This window comes from Daldinia loculata (genome assembly GCF_022478755.1).
Source record: "Daldinia loculata strain CBS 113971 unplaced genomic scaffold F4817scaffold_94, whole genome shotgun sequence".
Lineage (NCBI taxonomy): Eukaryota > Fungi > Ascomycota > Sordariomycetes > Xylariales > Hypoxylaceae > Daldinia > Daldinia loculata.
The window spans coordinates 39,692-54,743 of NW_026054948.1; the positions used below are offsets into that span (position 1 = coordinate 39,692).

The window sequence follows — 15,052 nt, forward strand, 5'->3', positions numbered from 1 at the left end:
TGTACCTTTGCTAATGCAATCTGCCTGAACTGCTTGTAAAGCTATTGATATTGGCAGCGTATTTACTGGTCAGAAGAAGTAGTAATATCACTAAGGTGAGAATGATGACTTGTAATATCACCTTAAGATTCTTGAGCTATAAACATCAACCGTTAATGACTAAGTGCTTACAAGTGATGCCATTCTATTCCTCTCTTTAGCACTTATCCAAGCTTGGACTAGTTAAGAGGTAGAGAAAGATGCGTGTTTAACAAATCCAAAGCCCGAGCTTTACTCATCTCGTTTAAATCCGGGGACGGGTGTCATAATTCCGGCTACGTTGTAGGTTTCCCCGCAAGCAACTTGCATGATATAGCACATAGGTATTGGACGTCTATTTTATGTGCGACATGATCACGATGGATGCATGGCATTAGTCTTTATGTATATGCAACAGTCTTTCGTAATAATGAGCCAAGCATCCGTCTAAGGCTTAAGCCACTGACCTGTCATTGACCTTTATAAGGAGATAGGCAAGACGAAATATCCACTGTCTTATGCTAGGATCTGTATGATAACAGAGCAATATACGCGTGTTCTTATTACATTCCTCTACTTCTCGCTTGTCGCTTGTCGCAGCTTTTTACTGGCTCTTCGACATTCTAGGATGTTTATTAATTACCCCCGTACGGCTTTACAGGGCTGTATCTATCGGAACTTGACTCCCGTTAGTGGGCCAGCGGGTGGCCTAAAACTGCCTATCACAATATTGTATGTATTCGATGTTGATGTTGTAATGGCTAAGTTACAGGAGGGAGGATCTAGCTTTATATACATGTTGGTACCCCACATATGACACTGCCGCAAGGCGTATTTTGGCGCAATACACCCCGTTAGGTTCGTCTGTAGGTCATGGATGTGCTCCAAAGTTGCCGTGTAAATCGGATGTGATAAATATTATCTGCTGTAACTTCATGATGCTTTTTCTTCCCTTTACGGTATGAAGCTAGAGAGAAGGGACGGATCTACGTTTCTTTTTGGTGTAAAACCTGGTTCCTCGAGTTGGGAAAGATGGTCTGTTGTCGAAGCCGAGCTCCCCCCGAGTCCGAAAGCGTTCTACTACGAAATGCCATCTCATTGGGAAGACCACAACACCCTGCAATCCGAAAAATGAAAGAAGATCGCGATACTGTAACCTCATTCGCAAGGAAACGCAGTTAATTAATTAATAAACTTGTTTACTAGTATCGATTAGGATACAGAGTCATTGACGACTTGTCAGCCCCTCCTTATATAGCGATTATGATTTCTAGTATGCTCTAGGAAAATTACATTTTCTATCATCTTTACCTCAACGTTCCCACCAGACCGAATTCTAGGATGCGAAGAGATATGATAACAGATTCGATGATGGAATTGCTAAACCCGACTTCTCCTACTATTGCTATCCTTGGCGCTGGTATAGGTGGTTTAGCCCTTGCTATTGGACTGATAAAGCGCAATGTTCCAGTTACCATTTACGAAGCTGCAGATCGTTTCTCAACGGTAGGCGCTGGCATTGGCTTGGGGCCGAACTCCTTGAATGCCATGGATGTGATTGATCCGAGGTTCCGAGAGAGATATGAAAAGGTGAAGACGCAAAACGAGAAGCCGGAGTTCGAGCATAGCATCTTTGATGCGTTGTACGCCGAAGAAGGCTTCGGTGAAAAGCGGGGGTGGACCCGAGGTCTCATCGGCGCTCCTTACTTTACGCGGAGTAGTGCCCACCGCCGAGACTTGTTACATATCATGGAAAGCTTTATCCCTGAAGGGATCGTCAAGTTCGGGAAGCGAGCATACTCAGTTGAGCAAGTAGACAGTAAAGTCTTGATAAGATTTCAGGATGGCACAGTAGAAGCAGTCGACGCAGTTGTGGGTTGCGACGGAGTGAAAGGGATTACTCGCCGAACCGTTTTGGGTGGCATTGCGCCCGAAGAAGTCCAACCGACGTTCTGTGGTATGTATATCTATAGAGGCATCATACCAATGCAAGAGGCAAAGAAAATCTTGGGAAACCACGCCGGTGATGCGAAATTTTTCATGGCTAAGAGGAAAGCCGTGGTCGTCTATCCTATTTCACAGGGCAGAGAAGCGAATTTTGTATTCTTCGTTTCAAAGCCTTGCCCTTGGACTTTTGGGGATAACGCGGTACCTTGTACGAAGGAGGAGATGCTGGAAGATCTAGAGGGGTTCGACCATAGACTACCAAAACTCCTAGACTACGCTAGACCTCTGAGGTGGCCGACATGGCATCATCCCCAGACATCCACATTCTACAAAGGACGGGTGTGCTTACTAGGTGATGTTGCGCATGCTTGCAGTCCTCACCAGGCTGCTGGAGCCGGTCAGGGATTAGAGGATGCTGCCGTCCTCTCTCATCTACTTGCTCTGGTTAAGACTTCCGATGAGATTGAGGCCGCGTTTCAGATATATGACGCGATTAGACGGCCAAGGGCGCAGAAAGTCGTCCAAACGAGTGCCGAAGCCGGACAGATTTACACATGGCAGGCTCCAACGATCGAAGATGATATGCATAAGATTGTTGAAAATGCGAACCAGAGGTTGCATTGGATTTGGCAGCATGATCTTGAAGCAGATATCAAAAAGGCCGAATATGACTTCCACAGGTTAGTACGGGGACGACCAGGCATATTACAGAATGGTGACCCAGCTAAGAGCGTGTCTATTATGAGGCGTGCGGGTTTAGGCGCCTCCAACACCATTCAGTGTACGCAGCTATTGTCTTAGGTATGGATCTATCAGATATCAAACTACCTTACAGATCATGCTGTGCCGCATCTATGTATGCCCGCGTGTGCGTAGCGGCACAGTGAGCAAGTGGCACGTTAGATTTATAGGTACCTAACCCAGCAACAAACCACCATATTCTTAATTCGGGGGATGCGGGCGTCCACCTGTTTTAAGATAGTTACCTACGAAGTAAGTTATATTATAACTGTAGAGAAAGATATGATCTGCTCAAATAATGTGCATAGTGTAGTACTCTTACATTATGATGACTTTGACGAACTCAGTGCAGGTAGATATTGAACACTCGGCCCCTACCGGCCGATAAAGTGCCATCTACATAGTCGATCCCCGACCCATTGGTTTCGATAGCTGGCTCGGATGCAAAAGCGCGGCACGGATCGCTCAAGTAACTTCACGTCTTTGACTAAGCTAGGTATCCTGTAATTTTAGTATTATCTGGGAATGGTAAGTATAAGCCGAGCGTAGGGAGATCGTTGATTACACCAAGACGCGCTGCCCACTGACTGTTGACTTGCTGCTCACCGAGCAAGAAAATACATAGCAACAACGGATGGTAATTGTAAGAGGTTATAAGTATACTATCTATAGGAAATGCGGCTCGGTTTGTTTATAAACTCTTCCAAGTTTATAAGCGCGAGATATTTCTAATCTTTATATTGGGTATGATATCCATCAACTCATTATGGTTCTTATGGTTCTTATGTGAAAGCTTCAGACTATTGTCATTCATGTATGGTTCCTGACTAACTAGATGAGCTAAAGCCTGCTTCCCAGGATGCGCAGTGTATCAATTCTCGGCCGGAGATACCGGAGAATGTATGGACTTTCTATTGTCGAACTGATCTAGAACCTTGGCTTTTTCAAAAAGGAACTCAGTAATAACCAGGGCCGCAGCACAGTACCGGGATGTCATTGATGACTGCTGGGATGCCGCGCCCTATGTATGATCCTCTAGGTAGGTCCTACGAAATAACTTCATTCGAACAGCCAAAGATAACCAATTGAAACATTTCTATCAGATCTGAACGCGTAAGAGATGAAGGAATAGCTTGAAGCATTTACAAGGTCGATCAGTGATTAATCAATACTTACCGTATAACCTCGTCGGGTAGAAGTGCTGTATTAGGCATATATTAAATGCCGAGCACGCTCGGACGAGTCGTCCTGCACGTAAGTTACACGTACTTAATTAATATATGTGTCGCGCGGATGGTTACATTTCGCATCGAGGCTGGTATCCGTCTTTACTTATACACATAATAGAAATATGGCAATTTTACCCACCTCTATTCTTCTCTGTTCATGCCTCATTCCAATACCTTAATCTCTATCAAAATTATAAGGCTACTAGGCCGTGGTTCTACTCGGCTTCATCCTTCGGATCGTGGCCCCATCATTAGATCACGATGATGGCCGCAACTTTCGCGTCTGTCCCGCGGAAGGACCAGAAGCTAGAGGAAAAGAGAGACAGTTCGACAGACAGGGAGGCCGGTATCCTCACCACGGAAGAAGTACGCAAACTGGACCGTGCGGTTCGGTGGAAGCGGGATGTATTAATCATACCAATTATGGGAATCCTATATATGCTGATGTTCTTGGATCGGACGAATATCGCAAATGCGCGAAGTCTGGGTATAGGACAGCCGAACGGGTTGGAAATGGCCCTGAATATGCCATCCGATGGATACAATACAGCACTGTGGATCTTCTATATTCCTTTCGTACTGGCCGAGGTCCCAGCGAACTTGATTCTAAATCTGAACAAGATACGCCCTGGTATCTTCCTTGGTGGACAGGTGTTCCTCTTAGGTCAGCTACCACTCGCTTTATGCTTAGGTTCGGCTTCTCGTTACCCTTGATGTTAACAGACATGTAGGCGTCCTCGGCGTGTGTCAGGGTCTAGCCAGAAGCTATGGTGGGCTGCTCACAGTCCGTTTTCTGCTAGGTGTCTTCGAGTCCGCTCTTCCGGCCGGTGCGACACTTATGATATCGATGTACTACACAAGACGCGAGGCAGCTGTGCGCTTTGCCTGGTTTTTCAATTTCGCTCTCGCTGGGCCGTTCTTCTCGGGACTCCTGGCTTACGCCCTTCGGAATCTCGACGGCGTCGGAGGTTATGAGGGCTGGCGGTGGATATTTATCGTCGAAGGGCTAATGACATGCTTCATCTCCGTTATCGTTGTCTGGCTATGTCCCAATTTCCCTCAGGATGCGCAATCTTGGTTTTTATCAACTCAGGAGCGCGATCATCTCGTATATCTTCTCAAGGAATCTCGCGGCGCTGAAGCTAAGGGCTCAGCTGTGGACAGTGTTCCTATCTGGAAGGTCCTTGTTGATTGGAGAATCCATATTCTAACACTATGTTTTTTCTGCACCGACGTAACGGCATCCTCGATAGCTTCTTTCTCGCCGACAATTCTCACCGAGTTCGGCTGGATGGCAACTACCGCACAACTTATGACGATGCCTGTATGGGCAACTGGTATCGTCTCTACTTTTGTTATTACCTGGCTTACCTCGCGTCTTGATATACGTGTGCCTTTCCTTCTTATTTGTATTTGCTCACAGGCTATCGGATGGAGTATCATGGTAGCTTATGTTCCAGAAGCCGGGGTGCGATATCTCGCGCTTTTCTTCATGGCGGCGGGAACTTTCCCGCAGATGTCTATCTTAATGGGATGGCTGAGTGCCAACTTGCGCGGCCGCAAGTATCTTGCCGTCGGTATGGCCTGGATGTCCGGGTTTGGCAACTGTGCCAATTTCATCAGCTCAAATGTCTTTATCACTACTGAGAGCCCGCGGTATCCCACCGGTTTTTCCACAGGGCTCGCCTTCACGGTATTAGGTTTCGTGCTAACATGTGCCGCGTTTGCACTGTTGATACATAGCAATAGGAGGCGGGATGAAACTCGAGAACAGATGACGGACGACCAGCGCCAGAACTACGACGAGCTACATTTCAACTTTGTGTATTGAATACATATCAAGGAAATTGATTAGCTACCGAGCTAGGTAAAATTGATCTAAGTAACTAATATCAGAGTAATTTAGCAAGGTAAGTTACGATATATGTACCTAAGTAATGAACGCTTGTTTCCCCACGCACCCATATTCATAGATGTTTAGGCCAATCCGTGTCTACGATATGCGATATATCAATATGTAAAGATCTCAACAATCATGCATGAGCACTAAGTACGAGACATCCCTCAAAATATCTCTGCAGGTCATCGAAGTCCTCAAGATCACCGACCCAGCCGACGTACTGGTCGGGCCTCGCCACCACAACGCATCCTCGCTCCTTGTCGACTCCGTACTTCATATAAGCGTCCCCAACGCCCTCATGGTAGCTTGCGTCGTCCACAAACACTTTATCATAATCCCACCCGGTATGCGGATTGAAAGGATGAAGAATCTCGGGGAAATCTCTTATCAAGTCTGTTTCAGTTCTCTTAGCAGAGTGGATTGTCAACACTTCGATTACCATGTCCAGTGGTGGGCTGGTAGGGTTGAAAGTACGGAAAAAGCTATTTGGCGCACCGAGAGCCTCGCAGAACTGTTCCACGCGGTTCTTCTGTAGGGGATTCAAAATATTTCCTGCAAAAAGGACCACGCGGAATCGACCATCTGACTTGAGCTTCTCCTGAAAGTGCCAAGGTCGGGCATCGGACTGGTTAACTACCTTGAAGCTATTGAAGCGCATCCCAACAGGGAGGCCGGTAGCCAGAGCCTGCTTCTTCGCGAAGGTATCGGCCGAGATGCTTGTGGGGGTCGAACCGCTTAGCTCACCCTTTTCTGGCTCATCCACGGCCTTCATGACAAGGTTACTAGGCCCATAATTGACAATCAGGCCGGATGCGAATAGGTTACCTTTCAGAAAGGTATCTTTGAACTCATCCATACTAACACCTTCGGCATCCATGACATCCTTAGCTGGTCTCCCGGAGAATAGCCTGCTAAAGCGATGATCAAAGTCAATGAGGTCACGAGCTATGGCGCGCCGCTCAGTTTGGTAGGTGCTTAAAATGCTCGGCTTTGCGATACCTTTAGCGACAAGGGCTACTTTCCAGCCAAGATTGTAAGTGTCGTGCATAGAAACATTCATACCCTGGCCGGCTTTTGGGGAATGCGTGTGCACGGCATCTCCGGCAAGAAAGACGCGCTCATGAGCGTCAAATTGTGTGCCAACTCTTTGTCCGATCTACAGAGCATTAATACGTGTATCCGGCGCGATATTAAGTTGTACGTAGGAGGGTGTTAGCCGTACCTGATACGCAGTCCACCAGTCGCAGTATTCATAGTCGATTTTATAGGGGCTAAGAATCTTTCTGGCGGCATTCAAAATGGAATCGGGAGTGATCTTGGACCTGTCTGCGCGGCCGGAAGCGTCCGGAGTAACCTCCTTCAACTGGATATAAAGTCGGACGAATTTATTTTCGCGAGGGATTACCATCAAGCTACCATTCTCAGCCGAATGAATAGCACATCGCATTCGGATATCAGCTAAGTCAAGTGTGTTAAGAAGTGTGTTAAGGCGCGTAGCTTAGGTCTAGTAGGGGGTAGAATTTGTGTTGAGCACTTACGAAAATCAGTAATGGGTATAATGTCGAGGACACCCCAGATAAAATCCGTTGCCTCGCCCTGTAACTCAAACCCCAAGGTACGGCGAGTCCAGCTGCGTGCACCGTCACATCCGATGACGTACTTCGCATGGACTACTTCGCCTGTTCCCGCTCGTGACTTGCTCTTCCGAATTAAATCGTCCTCATCGTCCTCGTGCATTAGATTACTCCGGAAGAGACCGTCTGAGATCTTGCTTCCGCTGATCTGCTGTTCAGGCGTGGCCTCTTCGTCGGTGAGGTGGCGCAATTTTACAGTAACTGGGTAGGAAGACTGGTCCTTGACTTTCAGCTCATCGATCTCCAGAGACTCGGGAACAACCCCACGCTCTACTCTGATCGTGTCCTTGGAGTACTTCTTAATATTGTCTAGGAAAAAGCGTTCAATGCGTCCCTGATGTAAGGTAATCTGCTGGAATCTAGAAAGTCCCACAATTGTATCTGGAATACGATCGGAACGGCGTATCACGCCTTCGGGCCCAGGATTCTAGGCATAGTATTAGACATCACCGCGCACCCTTGGGGAGAGCTGATAACACTTACCCACATACATATCTATCCCACGTAAAGTTAGCAGAGAATCCATCCACTACGCTAGGAATATTACCTCAATCATATGGTTCGCTTCTTTCCATGCCCTATCTGCGAAGCCGAGACTGTCGAATATCTCAAGACTACGACATTGAAGCCCATCTGCTTGTCCGCAGAAGATCTTGGTGCCCCTTTTATCAATGATACGAGTTGACACGCCGCAGTGTGCCATCCAGCAAGCGGCCATCAACCTAAGTTACCACGACTGTAAGTCTAAGATGAAAAAGAATTACTCGATTGAAGTTTCGCGTAACTCACCCTGCTGGTCCGGCGCCGATAATAAGCCTAGCAAGCAAGTTAATATAGGCACTCTAAAAGTAGATATATATATTGGCGTACACATCGACATTCGACTCGGGCATATGTCCACTATCAGCCATCTTTACCAAGTAGTTTGTGTTAACACTTCGGATTATGATGTTTCTAGGAGGGCGGCAAGAAACTGCGAACTGCGATAATTGGGAAAATTAGAGCGCAACATATGCCGCGCGGGCTTTAAGAAGGAAATGGGGTTGCGGTAAAGGATTCCCGACACGACAGAATCCACTGTGTTAGGTAGGTACCTACTCATGTCAATCTCACCGAGTGGCAATCTTCAGCCATGATTCACAGAATATTGATCTGAAAACTGAGAGTAGACATGTATTCTCATAGCGTCGATTTACGACGTGTCGCTCAGAGCTGAACATACGTAGCTGCTCCTCACGCTACGTGATCTTAACCCGGATGCGGGCGCGGGCACACGACACGGCAATGGAAGGCGATCGGTCTACCTACCTAGGTAGGTTAGGTATGTAATACATATGTAATACAGCACCCCCCAATGTTTAATGTAACCCAAGCATTAGAGAGGTATCATTGGTAGTCACTAATGCCATAAAAGACATTATCTCAGGTAACCTCAGACCAATTCTTGAAAGCGGACTGCGCCCGCTTGCGCCACGCAAGATATATTTGTCACACAGCCGATACGTTAGGTACTTATTGGGATGTTGAAGGCGGCAATATTAATGAAAATTGCTGACGATCTGATTGATTGAGTTGAGATGGTGAGATGGTGAGATGGTGAGAACCAGCGATGCACTACGGAATAATTACTAATTATTACTAATTACGAGAAAACAGAGGGGCTCAGGTCACCTGACATGGCTGACTAATCTGACAATTATTTCGTAAACCATTAACCTTAGGTACCTAGGTACCTGACAATTATATCTTGAAAATAAAAACAAAGTTAATACATAAGGTAGGTATTAACCTAGTTTCGATTATGTACGTTGTGTTAGTTTCTGCCGCTCATCTTTCCATTTTCGCAATCCTTGTTGAATTTGCTGTAGCTTATTCGTTTCCGCCCAATATTGTATACGATATAATAATGTTCGAAACCCTTTAAATTCTTCGAGTTTCATTAAAGCAAAACCGGTGAGGAACTTGACTTTATAATATGGCTGTTGCGTAGCCTGGCTTATATCTCTCCACATGACGGAAATGTGAGCAAGGTATGGAGTTGTGCTAATAAGAAAAACCATATCTTGGTTTCCGAGTATTGGCCAAGTAGTATCTAAGGATATCCGGCCACTAATAATCGCTTGGTTCTCGGCTTCGATTATGGAGTCCCTGTGGCCTTTTATTTCTAGGACCATGTATGGAAAACAAAGGTTAGTATTATTAGGCCAGAAACATTGGCAAGAATATACATCCGATGCTCTTTCGTCCAGATCAGACATCTCAGGTATGCGTGAAGATTTATACCCGAAAAGTATATCGGGCACCGGGATCATCAATGGCCTTCTCCATTTCTGTAAGGAGCAATTTTCGGAAAGAAATGGAACCCTAATGTTATACTTAAGCAGACTCGTGGGTAGAGAGGCCTCGAGATCTTCTATATCTGCGGAAACGGCATGTTCCAATGTCCCGAATTGTTCAAGTTCTTTACGTTCTCGAATTTCTTTGCCATCATTAGAAGCCGTAAGGCCCGGGGGGTTATTGTGATCCCGCGAAGCTTTCGTCTTTCTAACCTCAATCCAGTTTTCACGCATGAGGTCGAAAGCCTTAATAAGTTCCTCGACATACTCAGCCTCGTATGTTCCTTCCATGGCAACATTCGAATATCTTCTATGTATCCCGTGTATATTGCTGGGAATATCATCTATTGGGCAAGCATGTATCTCGTTCAGCTGCCTCTGAACCCACTCTGGAACCTTAGTGTAGTTTTCTTGTATCTCGATCGAATTAAGACCGAGAGTATGGGACCGAAATCTTTCATTCATTAAATCATATCCCTTGCGTTTAACGGATGTAGTCTGAGTACCGTCCATTGTGATGGAGTCTGAGGTCGCGTATGTCGGATAAGATTTTACTAGAGTTGGTGGTCTCGGATCGTCAATATCAAGCCAGGCGGCTATCTTGGGATTTCTTCGGGAAATGAATTCCTCGACAGTAGGTGGTCGAGTGTCGATATTCTCGACCGGGGATACTTGTAGTGAAGACGTGCTAGGAATTATTTGGGACGGTTCTCCCGACCTTCTCCTGACAACCCCTATAGGGGGGGACTTTGGCGCGGAATGTGATTTGTAGTTTTTCATACGAAGTAAACTGGCATCAGGTGAATTGCTACGTGACCGCTTTTTAGATTGGAAGTGGCCTTTATGCTGTGTGCAGTTATTATACAATGGGCGCTTGAGACGGGGAAACCGCGTATCATCATGTTTACAGGGAAGTATTTCCCCTGGCTCTGAATTGGATGGGGGAGAATTGCTAAGCGGCAGTTGCTCTTGTCGTACGGTTTGGGGGCCCATGGCGCTCAAGTCGAAAGATAAACAGGGGATAGAATAAATATATCACAGATTTTAGGGATGAATATGACTGCTCGTAAAGAAACTAGCTTTCTAACAACTTGGTATTGTATACTGTAAGAAGGTGACTCGTAAAATGATGTCAAGACGGCCGGTAGGTTTAGTGTTAAGTGGATTTGATTAGGGAAAGTTGACAAATATATACCATTAATGACAGATAAAAAATACAAAAAAGGTTATACAAGTTCAGTACAAAGAAAAAGGTTAAAATAAAGAATTGATTTAGTGAAGATAAAACAAAAGTCAGACTTGCACCTCTAGGTAGCGCGTCATTGTCTAGGTTTTGAGAGCGCGGTAATTTTACCGGGGCTATAAACATATTCTGACCTATCTTAGGGATCGTCGAAAATATGGTATTTGGCATGATATTACATCCAAGTTTAAGTACTTTATTCAAATGTTCACCGGATTGGTAGGACAGCCTCATACCCTAGCTAGTCCTCAAGGGTCGTTTTGAAGGCGCCAGTTTATCCTCGCCCCCCTTATACGGTGTCACTTTACAAGCCACAGAATCTTTGCGAAGAAAATGTAGTAGGTACCTAGCCATGGCGACGCCACCATGAGATGGATTCTGCAAAGAAAGATGATCGTAACCTTAACCTTATAAAAATTACATTAGATTCCTATTATGCTCGTCCTACACCAGAAACGCGGTGAATTTATGCCAATACCCCGCAGCTGGGTCCAATGGAATTATATCTCTTATATTAATAAGACATACATATATGAACTTTCTAACAGAGGAAATACTACAGATTTCCATGAAGAAAATATATACCGTTTAGTTTTGCTATTTCTCCTTTTCCTTTCCTTGTCATATTTCTGCAGTGGCTGTTTCACGATATTGACATGGGGAAACTTTATGATTGATCGCAACCGCTAGCAGGGGAAAAGTGACCACCAAACAAGTATCAGCGGCCGAAATCGAGATCATCAAACAGCTTTACTTTCCAGCTGATGAAGCTTGCCGTTGAAATTGACATCTCTGCTGCCTGTTCTAGATTTCTTTTGAGCTATGAGAAAACATTCACTTCCTTGCAATGCAGTACATAGTGTCCTTGGAAACAACCCCTAAGCAATAAGTTGCTATAGTTAAGTGAGCGGCATCCCCAGGAAATTTGATCAGTTATTCTCGAACTAACGATTACTCTACCTCAAGATGTCATTGAGACTCTAGTTTTATAGAAAAATTATCATGCCGAGCGAGACTGAACAAGCTTTCATCCGAGAGGTTTGGGGATTACAAGGAACCGCCTACCTTGTTGTCATCCTTCGCTACTACAGCAGATTTTCGATCTTAGGATGGCGTAGTCTAGCCTGGGATGATGCCATCATGTTTCTGGCTATTGTAAGTTACCTTACTCATAGTCGCAATTAGGGTTAATCAAGTTCCATCACTGACATGTCGTTCTTAGGTAGCCCATACAGCAGAATCGCTCATGGCATATCTTGTTGTGGCTCGCTGGAAAGGCCTTGCCAATAATGCGATGACTGACGAGCAGCGTGCAGCCCTTGACCCGCAGTCAAATGAGTGGTATCTACGAGTGAATGGTTCAAAGACTCATGTTGCTGGTCTTATACTCTATACGACGCTCCTCTGGCTATTAAAGGCATGTTGGTTGGTATATTACGCGCGTCTAACGTACGCCAACGAAGATAACTCTAGAAATAATCCGATACTAACTATCTTAATAGAGAGGGAGTTAACAACATGCACCGGCTGATACGCTCTGGCATCATCATCATTGGTGTAACTTATACCTCTTGCCTACTCGTTGCCTTTTTAAAATGCATTCCTTTCCACCATCAATGGCAAATCAATCCTTCTCCAGGAAGTGAGTATCAGGGGCGGCCTGTACACAGTTTCTATTGAAGAATGTTAACAAGAAGTCATTAGATAACTGCATGCCTGCAATTTCAACTGTCCAAACTATATTTGTCATGATTATGAATACACTCACTGATTTCTATCTGATGGCTATACCATTACCTGTATGTCTATCAACTTATAGTTAATATTGTAATCGAACTAACATAATTCACTAATTAGGTAGTGTGGAAGTCACATCTTCCCTGGAGAAAGAAGCTTATACTTCTAATCATGTTCAGCGGTGGTTTTCTTGAAATGGCATTTGGTATTCTGAGATGTGTTTCTATCTTGACAGTAAGCCTTCATCCTACTAGTGTTAGATAAGCTGAAGCTAGCCGCTGAAAATCTCGATTAAATAGCTCGGCGATATTGATCCTGCTCAGTCAGGCTACTGGTCTGTCCGTGAATCTTTCGTTTCGGTCGTCTTAACGAACATGCCCATGGTGTACCCGATATTTAGAAGGTTTATCGAAAAAGGTCTTAGTGCGAGTAGATCAAGAGCCACAAGTCAAGGAGACACCAGGGGTTACAAGCTCAGTAGTATGCCAGGTCGCGCCGCATCCACAGGACAAAGGCAGAATCTCTCCTTTTCTGAGCCGAACGACACAGCATGGGACTCTGAAGAGCACATCATCGTTGATAGAGGCCAAGGGGGCTCTATAAGTCGCGAGGAAGGTTCTTTAAATCTTCCGAAACATCAAACGATTGGGATTACATTTGATGAAAGTGGAACACCTGGGGGATCGGCGACGGCGACGGATGAAAGCCATCAGATCATGGTTACCACAGAATATACAGTCACAGAAGGGTCTAGGCGTAGTTCAAGTACTATGAATGGTCCAGGCTTCTTGAACAGGTAGTTACTCTTTACCCTTAGAAAAAGTGGTAGTTTTGCCCCTCCCCTCCTGAATGTACTTTAGGGAGTTATGAAGGAACTTCCCCGCTAAATGCGACAGCCACCTGAAATGTGTTCATAAATAGCGCTAATCATCAGCACGGTTCCGAGACATAGGCACTAGAGAAGATGATCTGAGACTATGTCTAAGATTTTGGAAAATGGATGATAATGTAGTTACTGTTCAACTTGAAGTAAGTTCCGATATAACTTAAGACTTGATGTACTTGGCTCCAATTCCCTTCTGGACGGCAGAGCGCTGGGCAATGCGGTCAATCCACTGTAATAGATGCGGGAATTTCTCAATCTCCTGCTTGGTGAAACCGGTCCTTTCCCACCCTTTAACCCAAGGCCAGGTCTTAATGTCTGCCACGGAATATTTCCCTTTCCCTTTGCCGGCCAGGTATTCCCTCGGCTCACCGGTGTACTTTCCGGAGAGTCTGATCTCAAGCACCTCATAAACTCTCAGTGTCTCGTTCCTGAAGCGGTTGATGGCATCTTCGCCGTGTTAGTTCTCTGCTGATGCTTTCATACTAATTTGAAAACTTACATTCAATTTTCTCAGGAGCAACCCGTGTGAAGTGGTTGACCTGGCCTTGATAAGGGGCTCCGGATCCGTGCCAGAAGAAAGTCCACTGCAGCGCTTCATTGCTCTCAAGGCCATCTGCGAAGCCGAACTTATTGTCCTTGTCTGAGGATTGCAATAAATACCACAATTCAGCTGACGTCTCATGAACAGTGAAAGGGGGGCTCTGATTGTTGTCAACCAACACCGGAATGCGACCGTTGGGGTTCAATCGTAGGAACCATTCTTTCTTCTGCTCATTGGTCGAGATATCAATCAGTGTAGTCGTCCATGATGTGCCATATGTCTCGGCAAGTTCCTCTAGGAGGATTTGTACGGCTTGCCCGTTTGGGGTATTCTGCGTGATCAGGTGGAGGCCCTTGGCATTTTTAACATCTTCAGGGGTTTCGGAGATATAAAGCTTGTCGGCCATGGTCAAAATAATAGAATTATTAAATTGATATATATATATATCACTGATGTTGACAGGTAGTATATGATTTTTTTAAAGGGTGTATTCCTGAGAGGAGAGAATACAGACAGGTATCTTGAGAGGTAGATATATGTAGGTCAACGTGATGTACCCAAGGTATTAGTGAGGGGTGATGAGAAATCAACGGCATGACGACAGAGTGCGACCATATTGTGAATTAAACATCAGTAACTATATCCTAATCAAGGTTAATTAATAATACACGACTATATATATTCTTTATTTGTCATCAGTGATCACCAATATATTTAATGTTTATTTCAACGCCAGGGTATACCCATTGTTGTCGCTTATGTACATCACAGAGTACATCTTAGGTATTTTCTAAACACCTGTACACAGCTGTTGAATTGCTTACAGGTGTAAGTTGCGCA

At 45.1% G+C, this 15,052-nt stretch overlaps 6 protein-coding genes across 6 annotated transcripts; 3 read left to right on the forward strand and 3 right to left on the reverse strand.

The window, feature by feature from the left end:
* The first annotated feature begins 719 nt into the window (after positions 1-719).
* F4817DRAFT_353402 (FAD/NAD(P)-binding domain-containing protein) lies at positions 720-2,960 on the forward strand. Its single transcript, XM_049305368.1, has one exon. It carries the CDS (start codon positions 1,360-1,362, stop codon positions 2,764-2,766), a length of 1,407 nt encoding a protein of 468 aa, XP_049153993.1. The 5' UTR covers positions 720-1,359; the 3' UTR covers positions 2,767-2,960.
* Positions 2,961-4,196: 1,236 nt separating this feature from the next.
* F4817DRAFT_320978 (MFS general substrate transporter) lies at positions 4,197-5,766 on the forward strand (the record flags this gene model as incomplete). Its single annotated transcript, XM_049301238.1, has 2 exons — positions 4,197-4,599; positions 4,667-5,766. The coding sequence occupies 2 exons, from the start codon at positions 4,197-4,199 to the stop codon at positions 5,764-5,766; spliced, it is 1,503 nt and encodes a 500-aa protein (XP_049153994.1).
* A 202-nt stretch (positions 5,767-5,968) lies between these two features.
* F4817DRAFT_320979 (putative phenol 2-monooxygenase) lies at positions 5,969-8,380 on the reverse strand (the record flags this gene model as incomplete). The annotated part of the gene is made up of 7 exons (XM_049301239.1): positions 5,969-6,991; positions 7,058-7,293; positions 7,374-7,896; positions 7,953-7,964; positions 8,017-8,191; positions 8,259-8,285; positions 8,340-8,380. The coding sequence occupies 7 exons, from the start codon at positions 8,378-8,380 to the stop codon at positions 5,969-5,971; spliced, it is 2,037 nt and encodes a 678-aa protein (XP_049153995.1).
* Positions 8,381-9,268: 888 nt separating this feature from the next.
* F4817DRAFT_369588 (uncharacterized protein) lies at positions 9,269-10,798 on the reverse strand (the record flags this gene model as incomplete). Its single annotated transcript, XM_049307368.1, has 1 exon — positions 9,269-10,798. One exon carries the CDS (start codon positions 10,796-10,798, stop codon positions 9,269-9,271), a length of 1,530 nt encoding a protein of 509 aa, XP_049153996.1.
* A 1,065-nt stretch (positions 10,799-11,863) lies between these two features.
* F4817DRAFT_307457 (uncharacterized protein) lies at positions 11,864-13,713 on the forward strand. The gene is made up of 7 exons (XM_049299868.1): positions 11,864-11,951; positions 12,015-12,203; positions 12,271-12,497; positions 12,551-12,690; positions 12,753-12,847; positions 12,906-13,019; positions 13,085-13,713. Exons 2-7 carry the CDS (start codon positions 12,051-12,053, stop codon positions 13,583-13,585), a joined length of 1,230 nt encoding a protein of 409 aa, XP_049153997.1. The 5' UTR covers positions 11,864-11,951; positions 12,015-12,050; the 3' UTR covers positions 13,586-13,713.
* F4817DRAFT_307461 (glutathione S-transferase) lies at positions 13,709-14,850 on the reverse strand. Its single transcript, XM_049299869.1, has 2 exons — positions 14,171-14,850; positions 13,709-14,118 (listed from the first exon to the last, which is right to left on the reverse strand). The coding sequence occupies exons 1-2, from the start codon at positions 14,616-14,618 to the stop codon at positions 13,832-13,834; spliced, it is 735 nt and encodes a 244-aa protein (XP_049153998.1). The 5' UTR covers positions 14,619-14,850; the 3' UTR covers positions 13,709-13,831.
* Positions 14,851-15,052: the final 202 nt, after the last annotated feature.